Source organism: Nicotiana tomentosiformis, chromosome 6 (assembly GCF_000390325.3).
Source record: "Nicotiana tomentosiformis chromosome 6, ASM39032v3, whole genome shotgun sequence".
NCBI lineage: Eukaryota > Viridiplantae > Streptophyta > Magnoliopsida > Solanales > Solanaceae > Nicotiana > Nicotiana tomentosiformis.
Window position 1 is genome coordinate 127,332,129 of NC_090817.1, and position 17,207 is coordinate 127,349,335.

General features: G+C 36.0%; 1 protein-coding gene and 1 long non-coding RNA gene across 4 annotated transcripts; one reads left to right on the top strand and one right to left on the bottom strand.

Annotated features, from left to right (window-relative positions):
- Positions 1 to 3,251: 3,251 nt before the first annotated feature.
- LOC104105867 (uncharacterized) lies at positions 3,252 to 4,885 on the top strand. The gene is made up of 2 exons (XR_011408849.1): positions 3,252 to 3,655; positions 4,041 to 4,885. It is a non-coding gene; the product is annotated as an uncharacterized lncRNA (long non-coding RNA).
- Positions 4,886 to 8,033: 3,148 nt separating this feature from the next.
- On the bottom strand, positions 8,034 to 11,836 carry LOC104105868 (uncharacterized). 3 transcript variants are annotated; one of them, XR_011408850.1, is made up of 4 exons: positions 9,923 to 11,836; positions 9,655 to 9,840; positions 9,163 to 9,360; positions 8,034 to 8,313 (listed from the first exon to the last, which is right to left on the bottom strand). XR_011408850.1 is itself a non-coding variant. In XM_009614281.4 (4 exons), the coding sequence occupies exons 1-4, from the start codon at positions 10,301 to 10,303 to the stop codon at positions 8,293 to 8,295; spliced, it is 786 nt and encodes a 261-aa protein (XP_009612576.1). In that variant the 5' UTR covers positions 10,304 to 11,833; the 3' UTR covers positions 8,034 to 8,292. The 3 variants fall into 3 exon arrangements, 1 of the variants encoding a protein (XP_009612576.1); XM_009614281.4 differs by having other exon boundaries at positions 9,923 to 11,833; XR_688451.4 differs by lacking the exon at positions 8,034 to 8,313 and having other exon boundaries at positions 8,328 to 9,360.
- Positions 11,837 to 17,207: the final 5,371 nt, after the last annotated feature.

Sequence of the window (17,207 nt, forward strand, 5' to 3'; positions counted from 1 at the left end):
ATATGAAATATTACTTTAACCGTTTTCTTGAAAATATTTTACAAATATTTTAAATAGTAATTTTGTTATATTTATAACACTTTATATATGTTAAAATTCATATAAAAAATTAGTTAATTCGACTCTCATACTTAAAACTATGTCATACAAAATTAGTCAACTTAACTTTTGTAATTCGAACCATGTCACATAAAATGAAACTTTGGGAGTAATACATAGAGCTGGCTGGTTATTTTCAAATAATCTATGTTGTTTTCCCACAATATGAATTACCGCAATTTAGACACATTTTATATACATTTTCTTCCTTTTCTTACGGGAGTACTTTTGAGTTTAGACACCTTTTGACCGAAGAGGTTACAATTGGTGGAACGCATATTGTCCGACTTGCCATTGAAGCATTTGCTAGGCGATTAAGGTTAGAATCCTAAGCTAACATAAAACTTGAGTTAAAGTTAATTATGAAAAATTCCCTTTTCTGTAAAAAAGGAGTAATAAATAATTTTAACAAAAAAAAAAAAAAGATACAAAATATTTAGAAGAGATCCTTCTAGGACAGTAATACTAATAATTTGCCAAGTTTCTTTGCGACTCGATCAGAAACTTTGCTTGCAACAACAAGAAATACTTTTCTATTTAGATCTGACTAAATCGTAAACTATAAATTATTAACTCCGTATTATTTTCACATGTGATGTTTTATTATTAATATTAATATTCTTTCCTTATGTAGTGAGGAGTAATATATTGGACACAAATGTCGGTGATCCATCATTACACGTGCTTCTTTGTCATTAGGTATCTCCTAAAAGAATAACGGCAAGAAAATTTTGTTCAAATTGAAGAAAATAATCAATGCAATTTTGGCCCTTTAGTTGAAGAACGTTGATTTTAATTCTCATGGTACGTGCTTTTTTAGTCTCTTACCTAACAATCTTTTTAAAATTTAACTTTCAATCTTTAACCTAAAAAGAGTAAAATTAAAGTTCAAAAAAAGATCAAAATGACTTTCTCTAGTAAGAAAAATTATTAGTCACATAAATTTAACTTCCTCGTCCCACACTGTCACTACAAGGAGTTAATTAATTTTAAGAATTTGAAGTACTTTCTTTCATAAAAATTATCTATGACTTACGATATTATATTTTAAGTAATTATAAATATATAATTTTATTTCAGAGATTTTAAATAATTAATGACCAAATTCACTCTGATCAAAATTGATAATTTAACCATTGTATTCCAGATTTTATCATTATTTATTCGGCAAAGGGCTAAATATACCCCTGTACTTTCGAAAATGGTCTAAGAATACCCCTCGTTATACTATTGGGTTATCTATACCCCTACAGTCATACTTTGGGTTCAAATATACCCCTCATTTAAACGGAGGGACACGTGTCATCATCCGGTTGGTCACTTCTAAATATTTTCTAATTAATTAAAAAGTAATTTTCTAAAGCAATTTTTTTTTTGTAAAAACTGAAAAAAACTGAATTTTTTTTACTAAAAACTAAAAAAACGAAAATATTTTTTTTTTCAATTTTTACAAAAAAACTGCTTTAAAAAAAAACTGAAAAATATTTTCTAAAACTATGTTTTTGTAAAAACTGAAAAACAAAAATTGAAAAGTAATTTTCTAAAGCAATGTTTTTGTAAAAACTGAATGTTTTTTTTACTAAAAACTAAAAAAATCGAAAATATTTTTTTTCCAATTTTTAGAAAAATATTGCTTTAAGAAAAACTGAAAATAATTTTTAAAGCAATTTTTTTTGGAAAAACTAAAACAAAACTAAAAAGCAATTTTCTAAAGCAATGTTTTTGTAAAACCAAACATTTTTTTTTTCAGTTTTTAGTTTAAATTTTTTTAGTTTTTTCCAGTTTTTAATTTCTTTAGAAAATTACTTTTTTTTTTCTTCAGTTTTTACAAAAATATTATTTTAGGAAATATTTTTCAGTTTTTTTTAAAGCATTTTTTTTTTTGTAAAAACTGAAAAAAAAATATTTTCGTTTTTTTCAGTTTTTAGTAAAAACAATTCAGTTTTTTCCCATTTTTACAAAAAAAAAAATTGCTTTAAAAAATTACTTTTTAAGTAATTAGGAGATATTTAGAAGTGGCCAACAGGATGATGACACGTGTCTCTCCGTTTAAATGAGAGGTATATTTGAACCCAAAGTATGACTGCAGAGATATAAATAATCCAATAATATAACGAGGAATATTCTTAGACCATTTTCGAAAATACAGAAATATATTTGGACCTTTACCGTTCTTTATTTAGATTGAGGGACACATATTAAAGTACTAGTAAATTTGTAAAAGTATTGTTAGTGGAGGAATCAGAATGCAATAATTGAACCTTAATTGTACTAGTTAGGTTACATTAGATTCGTTAATAAATGGCAACTGGGCTAGAATCTGAACTTGTTTCTCCTCTAAAGTAAATGAAAATATTAAGAAAGAACAGCTGGCAATGTACAAGTATACAGCCGGCAATTTTTAATTGACAGCAATAGCTGACGTGGATTCTCCAAACCGCAAATCAATCCTTGCGGCTTGGGTTTGGCCAGGCTTTTTGTTGGGCTTATTATTATTTTGTTTTTGACAAAAGTGTTTTTTGCCAAAAATTAATATGTTTGGCCAAGTTTTTAGATGAAAAAAAGTATTTTTGAGGAGAAACAGAAACAGTTTTTGAGAAGTAGAAAAAAATAATTTCTCTTCAAAAGTACTTTTCTATAAGCAAAAACACTTTTTTGAAAAGTACTTCTCAAAATAGGCTGATTTTAGAAGCTTGGCCAAACAAGCTATTTGTCTCCAAACCATCCACCCACCCATAGGGTTCAGAATTATAATCCGTTTACGTTAATTAGTTTCTAAATTAATAATATATATACTCCCTCCATTCACTTTTACTTGTCTAGTATTCTAAAAATAAATTTTCACTTTTACTTGTCATTTTTAGCATATCAAGAGAAGATAATTTTTTTTTTCTGTTATACCCACAATATTAATTACTCATTTCAAATTATTTTTCTCAAATCTATTAAAAATATGCATCAATTAATATGAGTATCATGATAAATTATTAACTTTATTTATTATTTCTTAAGGGATGTGCAAAGTTAATAGTGAACAAATAAAAATGAACGAAAAGAGTATATTTAATGAATTTTTTAAGACAAGTATAGAGATATTGGGTTCAGCCGAACATATATCCCACGTGCTGGCTCCGCCCTGCCCCCACCCCCTTCCTACTTCTTGCATATATACTTCCAATCTCTCTCAAAAAGCCTAAAAAAGAATTTTTTTTTCTTTTTGTGTGGAGCAGAACAAAAAAAGCTATCACTTTGTCTCTTTCTCTCCACTTTGATCTCATCTCTGCATTAAATTCGTTGATGTTTCTATGTTCTCTGAGTCCACAAACTGATTGAGGAGTCAGCTTTTGAAGTTCTCTCTCTCTTTTTCCCCCTTTTTATGGATACCTTTTCTGTTCATGAGGAAATCAAGGAGGAAGGCGAGTACGAGAAAGAAAGATAGAAAAGTATTCTTTTAAGTTGTGTCTATCCCAAATAAGCAGAATTAAGGGGAATAATTATATGTTCCATTGTTTTCTGCATATATTTGGTCTCTCTGTTCCGATATCTGCTTCTGCTGGTAAGTCATATATTAATCTTCGAGATAGATCCAGACTATTCGTAGTAGGAACATATATGTCGAGCTCAGACTATATATGAATATATAGAATTTAATGAAAATTTATACGAGTGTTTCATAGTCTGTGTCTATTATAGGAGTGTCTTTGGCAGAGGCGGATCCACTGAACCTATTGCACTTCTGAATTACGAGTTCGAAGTTTAATAATTTTAGATAATTTATGTCGAAAATACTGGTTCATTTAACAATTAGGAAACATGCTACGTATTACTCTGGCATTTGATTTTTGAATCACTTCTGTTTTGGAGTATTTTCTTGTTTATTAGAGCAAAAAGTTTTTATTTCCTTTAACATGTTCTGCTTTGACGTTGAAATTCCTTTCCAGTTTTGAAGAATAATTACGATGTCACTAATCAGCGAGTCAATGACGATGAAAGCGGCAGAGACACAAACAGTTAAAGTAGCAAAACTTACAGCGCAAATCGAGGTGGATTTTGCGAAATGCGACTGTTGCGGATTGACAGAGGAATGCACTCTTTCCTATATAGAAACAATCCGGCAGCGGTACCAAGGGAAGTGGATTTGCGGATTGTGTGCGGAAGCAATCAAGGATGAGATCATGCGATGCGAGAGGCTGATCAGTGCGGAAGAAGCGTTGAATCGTCACCTCAACTTTTGTAAGAAGTTCAGTTCATCTACTCCGCCTTTGAATCCAACTGTTCACTTAATTGCTGCGATGAGGCAGATCTTAAGGAGGAGTTTGGAGTCTCCGAAATTGCTAAGGTCGATGTCCAGTAGTCCAGCGGAAAACAGTAGTGAGATGAAGCACGCGGTGTTACCTCGATCAGGAAGTTGTATTCCTACAATTTCTTTGGTTGATTCGAGTTCGTTTCATGCTATGGGATTGGATGGAGGTTGTGAATGACGAGTGGGAATTGAGGTGAAAATGGGAAACTGAACGTTTGTTTTCAACTCCAGGCCATGGGAAACACTTACCAATTAGCGCTTAATTTTGCTCCCAAGTGAAAACACAACAGAACAGTTTGTTGTTTTATTACGGAATGGCATAGTACTTGCTCTAAATTTGTTGTTGGTTGTGCGTTCAATTGTAACCTTTATTCACCCAGCAGATGTTACTACAATTTTGATTGATTAGCTCTTAGTTTATCTTGTAAATATGCATATGCGAAAGCCATCTTTTAGCTGAAAAGCTGTAATATTCCCTCTCTTGGAATTTGTGTACCTCTGCAATTTTGTAGTAGAAAACTTGGTTCTACTAGAACACTTTGATTGGTGAATTATGTGATGAGGATTAGTTTCGGGGAGCCAGGGAACTGTGAATTGTGGTTTAGTCAGAAACTTTGAGCAGAGAAGCAGTCATTGTCTGTGCATGGCTAGGATCCAAGATTTGAAGGTGGCGAGGTCGCGGGGCACATGGGCTAACTACTTAAGGGTTCCACATAAATATATTGATCGTTTTTAACATATATATATATATATATATATTTAGAATTTTGCCTTAACGGGTCCAGTGACCCTCTGCTCCAAACATAGGTCCGTTTCTGATGGCTAGCCTGAAGGAAAAAATAAGATGATATAGACATTTGCGAGTATGAAATAGTGAATTGTGCTCATCTTGCTCTGGCCTAAATTATTTTTTCTTTTTGAAGGGGATACATAGTCTAGTTTCTCCCAAGTCCTGGTATGTTGCCTCTCTCGTCATTGGGCGTTGTCACTGATGTCTTGTTATCTCAGGACACAGCAATTGGTGAGCGAGGAGGTTCGGAGAAGTGGGTGACACTTTCTTTTTCTGGAAGTGGGTGACTAAGATAGCTTTATAGGTGTCTGAATTCTGATGGTAAGTACAAAAGTAGGGCTAGGACACTGTTGTTTGTCATGCTTACATTTTCTGGGACCAAAGCTGACCATTTTTGTGCTACAGGCCTCAGATAAGGACATTCTGCCCTTATTTCTGGGAAACAAGCATTGGTCAATGAGGATATAGTACATACAACAAGTTACCTACACATCACCTAAATCTGCTTTTAGGCCCATCCTCTTTTATTCTGTTAGGATGGTCACCAAACTTCAATAATTTTCTTCTACTTATTGTCACCACACATGATCAACCAACTAAATCATGTTCTTGTCCTGTTCCAAGTACAAGGGACGTTGTAACAAAGAATCCTCATTATTTCAGATAATCAATGTCCGTCATATTAGCCTGTAACGACACACAGTTTATGGCTTCATTTGGTTGATTATGCGACAGACGATCCAGTCTGGTCCTGGCTCCGTTACTCCAGAAGACCGGGATAATAGTAATACTATAGTATACTTAAAACAAACACTACACCTCAATCACAAGTTCATTGAAATTGATTTAATGGATTTTAAATATTCATTTTGATTCTTTTCATTCCAAATGACTAACATTCTAAAACTAGTGCATTGCTGTTCTTATGCAGAGTTTCAAACAGAACTCTCCTTTTAGGCAATATGATATGCTAGAATTAGCAGCAGTACAAACGGTGAACACTGCACTATCAGACTTAAAAAACTCATTCTAATAACAATGTTTAAATGCTTCCATCGTTCAGTTAGGAAGCACTGAATGATGACATAAAAGGAGAAGAAAAACTATGAAATCTGGTTTCCATGTGCATTTCTTGAGTGAGAACCCGTGTTGTGAAGAGCGTGAAGCGAGAAAAAGCGACATGCCACTTTTCGCTTAAAGCGAGAAGCGAAGCGCTCGCTTTTTTGAAGTGAAGCGGAATTTTAAAAAAATAATATTAAAATAAGAAAGAACAACTGAAACGAAAAAATAAGAACAACTAAGAAGAAGGCCATTAAAAGAACAACTACATAACACATAAGAAAGGCAATAAGAACTAAGAATAAAGGAGATGAAAATAAGAAGAAGGGCAATATAAGTATAACTGAAAGGAAAAAATTTGGCAGCATTTCAAACGAAAAAACAGTGCAAGAAAATGAAGAAGAAGAGGAGGAGAAGAATGAGAAAGAAGAACTGAAGGGAAAAAAAAAATTCGCCAGCATTTTGCTGCTATTTGGACGCTGAAATAGTGAAAGAAAAAGAAAAAGAAAAAGAAGAAGAAGAAGAAGGAGGAGGAAGAAGAAATCACGTACCTGGACCAAACTTGGACCAAACTTGATGATCTTGAAGTTGAAAAGTGTAGAAAACTTGAACCCTAGTTCGCCTCTTTCTTTCTCTGTTGCTGCTGATCGATGATGTTTTAAAAAAAGAACAGCTTTTTTAATTAAATAGGTTGGCAGCCCTGTAATACAGAGAAGCGCTTGCTTCTTACACATCGCTACGCATCTGCGCTTCTCGCTTTTTAATGGGAAGCGAGCGCTTTTTTAAACCTGCTACGCTTCAGCTAACAAAAGCGTTCGATGGCTCGCCTCGCTTCACTTCTCGCTTTAAGCGAGGAAGCACTCGCTTTTCACAACACTGGTGAGAACAACAGGATTTGAGGTCTTCGTTCTAAAGGGTATCCCTTGAGGAGTACTTGTTTTCTTATCCAATGTGCTACAACAACAACAAATAAAACAACAAATCCAGTATAATCCCACAAGTGGTGTTTGGGCAGGGTAATGTTTACGCAGGCTTTATCCCTGCCTTATGAAGATAGAGAGGTTATTTCCGGTAGACCCTCGACTCAAGGAACAGTGAAACTAAAGCAACAAACAGCTGCAACAACAAGGTAACAGGGTCACAGAAGCGAATGACACAATATGTACTAATAATGATCTAGGAATAAGAAAATACAACAATAGAACTAGTATTACTGGTAAGCCTAGGAGAGACTCAGGACAATCTGTCAACCTTCAACCCTAATACTCGTCGTCCACACCTTCCTATCGAGGGTCATGTCCTCGATAAGCTGAAGCAGTGACATGTCCTACCCCAATCCTTCCTCAGACCCGCCATGGTCAACCTCTCACACCTCCTAACCGGGGCAGCTATGTCTCGCCTCTTCACATGCCCCAACTATCTAAGCCTCGATTCCCGCAACTTGTCCTCCACATGGGCCACTCCCACCATGTCCCTGATAACTTCGTTCATAATTTTGTACTTTCTGATATATCCACACATTCATTTCAATATCCTCATTTCAGCTACTTTTATCTTTTGGACATGGGACTTCTTGATAGGCCAACACTCAGCCCCGTACAACATAGTCGGGCTAACCACCACTCTGTAGAACTTGTCATTAAGTCTCGGTGGCACATCTTTATCACACAAAACCCCAATGTGCTATATAATTGAAAGTGAAAGAAGGAACTTCAGAAGGTTTAGTAAGAATCCAAGTTTAGCAAATACTGAACCAAAGCTGAGATTACCAAATGAATGACAAACAGGTTGGTAAGTTAGCTAATCAACATCTAATCTTGTACAGCTCCAAATGATTTAGTTTAGATGTCATCATTACCATAAAAACTCAATTGATTTTAAAACTGTTGTACAAGGTATTATTTCGACATTATGTTATTAGCATGTTAGTTCGGATATTACATACTTGAACCTCCATTTCCTTCAGCATCTTCCCCATTTCAAAGGGAAACAAGACGACCGAGTTGCTGAAGTTTTGCTCGGAGTGCATCTCCTATTTGCCTCACAATCTAACCTCTTTTTGCTGCAGAAACCAGACATTTAATAAACAATCATTATGTAAGAGAAAAATAGGCTTGAATTTATAAAATTGTAGGATGCTGAATGGAACTTATACCAGTTTCTGCTCTATCACAAAAATAGCAAATTATACAAGAAATACAGGCATCTGACTTTAGCAACTGATGATAACACAAAGAGAACATCAAGATGGAAACAATGACAGGTTTTTTAAAATAAGCGAGTAGCAAACCTTAAACCATGTCTTTACTGCTGCAGAGCAAGCTGCATGCTTTCCTTGTATTAATCTTAGGCAGAAGGCTCAACAACTTCAGCTATTGTTTGAATCAACAAAACAAGCTTAAATTTAATACTTTTCATAGTATCACATATTGAATCAGAACAATCACTCCGACAGTGAATAGTTGAACAACTTAATATCAGTGTATGGATATTCCAAGGTTATCGCCCGAAGCACAACCAAAACATTGATGTACCACACACCAGTCAAGATTCGAAAAAATCCTCAAACAAAATCTAAAACGTTCAGATGAAATAACTACGCCTCAATACCTGCATTACTAATCCATGTATTATTCATCTCTGTGTTACAATCGGTCAATCCCTGCATAACTTGTTTCTAAACCAAACAAACCCCTACGAATGTTCTAGGATAATTTGCTTAAAAGGAAAGAAAGGAAGGAAAACAAATAAGAAAATAAAAAGAATATCATTGCAAACAAATGTTCAACAGGAATTCTCCTATCATCGACAAGTACACAATCTGCTCCTAGCACATCATGAAAAACACATCATTAGCTAGACGCAACTACACAAAAGGAACAATGGAATATTTAAAGAAGATCTACTGAACTGAACTACAAATGTTGCATCTTGGTGGATCTTCAATTATCTCCAATATATCTGTATTTGTAAGAAAGTAGTTTCTCAACTTCGATAGCTCCACACATGTAAAGTTTTGCAATTTAACTTTCTTTAACTCGTGCCTCCAATATTTCCAAGGTAGAGATTCACAACAAGGTTCCTCATCAGCTGCATCTCTGTATGTAAACTACAAAACCAGCAAAACCAATCACAATTAAATATGCAAGACACGAATAAAGGTATTAAATGTCAGCATGAACAATCAATCATGAAGCCAATATAGGACTGCTAGGTAAGCAAAAGATTTGTAACCAAGTATGAAGGCTTTGCTACTAAAATAAAGTATCAAAAAGGAAAACCAAAAAAGGAACTAATTGTAAGAAAACCATGTATAAAGAGTAAAGGTGCAAGAAACCTTAGTGATCACTAATCTTTTTGAACATATAACAAAGTTAGTGCCTTTGAAAGATAAACATATTACCTTCAGGATCTTTATGTCTAGAGCCCTGCCAAAAGATAGGGTGTCCAATTGAGGAGAAATCCAAAGCAAACTATCAACAAGATCCACAACTGAATGATTCCATCGGTTCATAATTACGTACAAATGCTTAGTACAATAAAGTGGAGGAATCAAGTTTTCTCTCTTGTATTTTGGTATAACTATCACCTGCACAAGCAAAAAGAAGAATAATGAGAAATCCAGAAATGCTTCTTCAAGCAGGAGCAAGTAGACAATTTGTTTCACGTACCTTGTCATTTTCGCAGCGAAATGTAATAGCCTTGGAATGATTAAAGTTAGCTAGAGACTTCATGAACTTATTGTACCAGTAAGTGTCAAGGGTTATTTCCGGGATCAAATTGAGATTAGCTTCCAGCATATGTGAAGCTTTCAGTTTGAATGTGGGCAAGGGTTCAACAATATCTTTTCCATAACGAACCTCAGATGAGAATCTTAATAAGTTGGGAGTATCTAGATCAACCTCAATCAGATTGTCGCACGCGACTATGTCCAGATACTTAAGCCCGTTACTTGAGATCTTCACGATCTTCAACGACCAGCAACGAGATAAGTAAAAGATTTCAAGGTTGGGTAGATTTGGTAAAAGGTTCTCTAACCATTGGTCAGTCATAGCCACATCTATGAGCTTCAAACATTGTAGGGTTTTGCAAGCAGTTATTTTAATTAATACACTTAGGTCCCCTCTATCGGAAATAGCCTCTCTGTCCTCTCAGGATAGGGGTAAGCCTGCGTACATCCTACCCTCCCCATACCCCACTTGTAGGAATCCTCTGTGGGAGCTAATGTAAAGGTCTTTAAGATTAGGTGCTACAATATCAACCATCTGGAATTGAGAAGGGAAATCTTCCAAATATACCGACCGTAGTTTAGGTAAAGTTCCTACAACTTGAAAACTGATTAATCCATGAAATCTCTTGAAAGACAAAACTTCTAAATCTCTGCAACTTGCGCATAGAGCTTGAAGTAATTGCTCATCCAAAAACAGGTCAACAAGGTGCAACTCTCGCAAAGATGAAAACTTTATGCCATTTGAGGGTAATTCAAGCTTAAATCCAGATAAACGAAGCACATTTAGAGCTTTGGCCCCACTTGTGATTAATACACTTATGTCCCCTCTATCGGAAACAGCATTTCTGCCCTCCCAGGATAGGGGTAACCCAGCGTACATACTAACTTTCTCAGACCCCACTTGTGGGAATTCTCCGCAGGAGCTAATGTAAAGGTCTTTAAGACTATGTGCTACAATATCAACCATCTGGAATTGAGAAGGGAAATCTTCCAAATATACGGACCGTAGTTTAGGTAAAGTTCCTACAACTTGAAAACTGATTAATCCATAAAATCTCTTGAATGACACAACTTCTAAATCTCTGCAACTTGCACATAGAGCTTGAAGTAATTGCTCGTCCAAAAACAGGTCAAAAAGGTGCAACTCTCGCAAAGATGAAAACTTTATGCCATTTGAGGGTAATTCAAGCTTAAATCCAGATAAACGAAGTACATTTAGAGCTTTGGCAGCAAAAATTGCTTCAGGCAACTTGATGTAAGTGAATATGCCAACCTCTAAAAACAACTCTTTGACATTACAAGCTATCAGTATATTAATCCAATCATTCACATAATCAGAGGTTAACGAAGAATATGATAACTTAACAATGAACCTTTGTATAGAGATATTCTGCCTTTGACGATTTGCTAGAATTTGATCCACACTGTTTATTGGCATCCTTAAATAATCATCACCAAAATTTAAGCAGGAGAGGGAATTCCAAGCACTGTTCCAAGCCTTACACAATATACTAGTTTTGGCAGCATCTATAATAGTAAGAAAAGACAGAATGTGCTCCAAAATTGGCACTGGCAGTTCAGGAATTTGAGCTGTCCTTTCCATCGTTGCCAAAATATTTTCTATAACCTTTAACAGTGCCTGCGAGAGGATAAAAATATAGAAATAGGAATATATATTATATGAGTGACACGCGCAGTCTAAACCAATTAGTGAAAGGATTTACACAGTGTAAGGAAATGGAGCCTTCTCTTCAAAAACCAAGTTGTTAGCGGATTTAGGAAGTGAAAAAACCAAACCCCACAAAAAAGAAAAGGGAAAAGGCAAGAGGAACAAAAACAAATATAAACAGGTTAGAACTGGTTTTACACTAGGCCCATTCAAAGTTTTCACCGCCTGTCTAATCAGTTTAGCCATGTCGCCAAAATGATAGTTTCTCTCTCCGTTCAATTTATGTGAACTTGTTTGACTAACCACGGAGTTTAAGAAAAAATAAAATTTTTAGAATTTATGGTCTTAAATAAGTCAAAAAGGAGTCCAGAGTATTTGGATGGCTATAAAAGCTTCTCATTAAGGGTATAATTAGAAGTTTAAGCTAAATTGTTTCCAAATTTAGAAAGGGGTCATTCTTTTTGGAACGAACCAAAAAAGAAATAGGTTCAAATAAACTGGAACAGAGAGAGTATCATTTATCAATACAAAATAGAACCAAATTACTGATTTTTTATATAGAAAAGGGCCAAAAGTGCCCCTGAAGTATCGAAATTGGTATAAAAATGCCCCCGTCCATTTATTTGAATAAAAATACATATAGCGTTATTTTTTTGGCGCAACATTACCCTTATTACTAACAGAAAATTCTAGAAATTTTTTTTAATTAATATCCACGTGTCACCGTTTCATTGACCTAACTTAAACTTTAATCAAAATATAATTAAACTCACCCATAACCCATCCGAATATTGACCCGCTCCTTTAAAATCCAACTCTCTCTAGTAAAAAAATTGCCGGCTATTATTAGTACATCATATGAATCCAGTGTGTATGAAATTGCACAATACCCGTTACACAGAGCAGAAAAGCTACATATTAATAGGAGAAATAGCAAAATAAATTAAAAATAAAAATACACATTGCATAAACAGTAAAAATTTGGGGAAAACAAATTATCATATTTTCACAGAGGAATGACAAAAAGTAGTGAAGAAAACCCCAGAAATTTCAAATAAAAATAATTATACAATAAAGAATACTCATTACATAAACAAAAAGAATCCAAACTTTTTGCATTAAGAAGAATATGACAATTCCTTCCATATTCCATAAAGATTATTCTAAAAGAGAACTCAATTTTGAATTTGCCTCATATATAATCGTAGACATACACTCGTCAAAAAATGCTCACTAAAACGAAATGGATAGGAGGCAGAGGGGTGTGTGAGAGAGAGAGAAAGAGAAAGAGAAAGAGAAAGAAAGACTTATATTTTAAAATTGGGGTGGGTCAATATCTGAACGGGTTACGAATGAGTTTAATAATAATTTGGCTTAAGGTTTACATTAGGCCAATGGGAATGAGACAATGACACGTGCATATTAATTAATTAATTTTTTTTTAGAATTTTCTGTTAGTAATAAAGGTAATATTGAGCCAAAAAAAAATGGTAGAGGCATTTTTATTTAGATAGTGGACGGAGGACATTTTTGTACCAATTCCAATACTTCAGGAGCAGTTCTGGTCCTTTTTTATATTGTACTTGCACCTTGAATTGGTTTGGATTGATTCGGTTTTGTGGGTCTTTTCGGGTTTTTTGTTACATGAATATTATTTTATTTTTACTTTATTAAAGTTATAGATAAAGTTTTGATAAGTGAATATATGTTTAGCAAAAATTGGAAAAACTGACAAACATATGATCTATTAAAATATTCTTAGCACAAAATCTTTTTAGTAATGCATGATTGTTATTTTCTTAGTCGTCTAATAACAATTTCTCGTTGATTTACGCTTTCAAGGTTAACCAATATAATAATTAAACATAAAAATCAATATGAAACCTAAATAATGATATGTTCTATTAAATTTTAAAATTATCATAATACCATTTCAAATCGAAAAAGAAATATAAGATTTAATAGATCTTGACATATGAATATGAAAAAACAAAGAGATTGACGCATTTCAATAACACTTGATAAGAAAGTAATGATACAACCTATTATTTAAAGTAAATAAAAATGGATGCACTTCATAGTTCTATTAAATATTACATTCCATGAGAGGATCCCACATATTTCTAGACATTTTTAAAAATAATTCTATATAAAGTCTTAAAAGTATATATTAAATTTTATATATTTATATGTCGGTTTGGTTCAGTTTTTTTTATTCAATACTAAACCAAGTCAAACCAAACCTAATCGGGTTTTTAATCGATTTGGTTTGACTTTTCGGTTTGGTGCGATTTTCCGGATCGTTTTGAACACCCCGAAAAAAACAAATTTTTGAAGATATTTATTTTCCGGTAAAAAAAGAAAGTATATGCTCAAATTTGTTGGTGAGAAAGGAGAGAGAAGCACTAAGAGGAAATTGTAAAATGGTAATAATAGATTATGTATAGGCTATAGTCCATGGGTACTATAAGATACAGATGACTACTTCTAACTTACTGATGAATGATTATTACTATGGAGTATAGTTGTTTACCCTCAAAATTGGATAACGATTAAATTTGTAAGTAGTTTTAAGGATACACGGATTAATTTAATACAAAACGATAAATTGGGTTAGAATGAACAAACAGAAATACAGTAAATTCAAACCACGCAAGGAGGATAATTCCAGCTTTATTGAAATATTCACCCTCGATCCGGGCTCACGGTAGGCAATATTGATGAATGAAAGAAAAAGCTTGAAATAACAGTGAAAATAATAGTATCTTGCCTTGGAATGCATGTTACAATGTATTTAATGAATTATCAGACCCCCTTTATATAGTAGGGGAATCCTACTATAAGTACAATACTATAAAAGGTAAAAACAATCTTTTGTTTAACTGATTGCTAGTTTTATATCTATACGTGCCGAGATCCACGCCATGATATCCGGTCGGTCACGTATATTACAGCCTTCTGTTGGTCGTGCTTGATTGCCCGACAATGTTCTCCGAAGTCTCTCAGTATTTGGATCGATCTCGAATAATGACCTCCATATTCTCGAAGGCAGACAATCGGCCCCCGCACTCTGACTCGATGAGACCCTTGCTTCGATTCCGATCCTTCGCAATCATATCTCGAGCTCGTTTTACCCTGTTGGAGGCCGGAGTGTATCATGAGCTCAGTTTTTACCCGTATACAGATAGTCCCCTCGTTTCTCAAAAAGCAAACTGACGAGAAACGACATGAGCATCCCGATTCCTTCTTCAATACACCGTGACATAAACGACAAAAAGCCCAAAACGTCTCGTCAGTCATGTCATAATAGCATTAAATGTGCGTCAGCCGCCTGTCGGCTGTCCCTGGAGGCGAAATGTCGCGGAACCACTATAAATAACCCCTTTTTTGTTCATTTTTTACTTTACATCAAACCGTCTACCCTCGCACCCTCAGGATTTCACTACTCTTTTTTTTCACATTCTAGCATATTTACCTCCGTTATTCGAGATTCCTTTGAAATTTTTACTCATCATCCACTCAAGCCAACACATCTGAGCTTCCAGCTTTCAACATTTTTCTATCTCCTTCAAACTTTCTCTTATAACAATGGCAAATACCTCTAAATATGTTCCCCAAAATGTTGCTTCTACCTCCCAAACGACTGCAAGAACCAATAAAACCACTTCCGATGCGGTCGACCTCAGGAGATTCGCTGCTAACGTGGTCATTGATGAACTAGCTCCTGAACCTCCCTTGAAGATGTTCATTGTTCGATTGCTGATGATTTCAAGGTCGACAAAACCTCCTCGGTGCAGGGTCGGTGTGAGGAGGCATCAGGATATATTTGCTCGATCACCAAAGACGATCTCCCCTTAGTCCAAAAGGACTGTAACTGGGCCGATAAAGACATAGTGGTCCCCAACTCTGAGGAGGCCATTACTATACACGTTGAGGGATACCTATGTGTCTACCCTTATCCCTTCATGTTGGTCCTGATGGATCCGGTCATCATAGACTTCTGCTAGAGTTACGAGGTATGTCTCGGCCAAATTCACCCTTCACTGTGGAGGATCGTGATCCTCCTCCGATTTTTTGTGAATAAAATCGATTCGTGCACCTTCACCATCGATCATCTGCTCTGTTTATACAGTCCTTGAATCTTCCGGGGGGACTGATAAAGCTTGTTCGTCGTGCCAGCAAAGCTCCATTTTCGAGTATCGACGAGGACCGGGACCGAGGCTGGAAAGGTCATTTTGTCTGGGTGAGGACCTCAGATTTGATCCTGGCCGAATTCAGGCCATTCCCCGAGAAGTGGAATGCATCAGGTAAGTAAAACTTTCTCTCGAATGTTGATTTCGTGTTCATCTCTCTTTTTCTCATTGGTATTCGTGGTGGTGCAACTGTCGCCCGAGTTCCAAATGTTGTCCCTCGACTCAAGGAGTGTGTCGAAGGTATTGTCTCACAGATTCCCTACTTCGAGCGCTCGCGGTGCAAACTCTCGAAGGGCCGTTAGGAGTCCCGTTGGGAGTCTCGTTTCCATGGTAATACTCATTTCCTGAGTAGGTTGAGTTAGGCTTCTTCTCTTAGCATTACATTCTTATTATTTTTTCTTTACTTCTCTTTTGCAGGTTTGCCTAAGACCGTCGATCTTAGTCCCTCGGTTAGGGACGAGGACTTACCTGCCGATTCTTCTGCTTTGGGACAGCCTGGAGCCAGAACAGGGGAGAAGAAAAGAAAAAGGCCCCCGAGTTCACCGAGCTCGGAGAAAAAGAAAACGAGAAGGAGGCTGGTTCGTAAGCCAAAGGAAACCTCCAGCTCCCGAGTGCTTGACTCGGAATTACTCCTCCGGCTCAGAGACGAGCCCGAGGAGGATGAAATCTTTATGGCCCATGAGCCATCTGTCCCTGAGAAACGGGTGGTAGCCGAGGGGGAAATGACAGAAGCGAATCCCATCAAGTTCGCGAGGCTGTTGCTGAAGTAAGAGTCAAAGACTCGCGAGACGCCGACCCTTCCCCGCCTGACATTATAGATATTTCGGGGTCGCTTTTGTTCATAGAATAAATGTTTGATGCAGCTTGAATGACGGAGGAGTGATCCCATGAAGGGGTCCATGGAGTGGATGATCCCCTCCGAGGCTTTTTTGACGGTGTGGACTCATACGTCCCGGAGGGTTTTACCGGCTTGGGTGACTTAGAGGTGCCAAGGAAAAGTCCACCCTCGGAGGCTGGCGGGTCGAGCTTGAGCCCGAGATTGACCAATCTGTTGCTCGCTCCGAGCACGGATCCTGGTCGGAAGCAGGCTGTCGATATCACAGTTGCTGAGGATGTCCGGATCCTTTCTGCGCCCGTAGGGATAGATAGTTACCTCCGATGTCTGGTAACCGAAGAAGACCAGGCCAAAATGAATGAGGTAGACGCGCCATGCCTGTTTAACGAAGCACAACATGCGCTGAACCGGGTAATTCTCGATAATTCTCGATAATTCTAATATCTTCTATAATATTTGAATTAATTCTTGATGAAGCCCGAACGACGAAGGAGCGATCCCATGAAGGGGTCCATGGAGCAGATGATCC

Bases quoted from the DNA above. Each gene is read 5' to 3' on its own strand.
- LOC104105868 (XM_009614281.4), bottom strand. From the start codon at position 10,303: ATGACTGACCAATGGTTAGAGAACCTTTTACCAAATCTACCCAACCTT. The intron at 9,361-9,654 runs GTAATATGTTTA...CTGGTTTTGTAG, and splicing joins TAGACATAAAGATCCTGAAG to TTTACATACAGAGATGCAGC. The intron at 8,314-9,162 runs GTTCAGTAGATC...TGGTTTCTGCAG, and splicing joins GATGCAACATTTGTAGTTCA to CAAAAAGAGGTTAGATTGTG.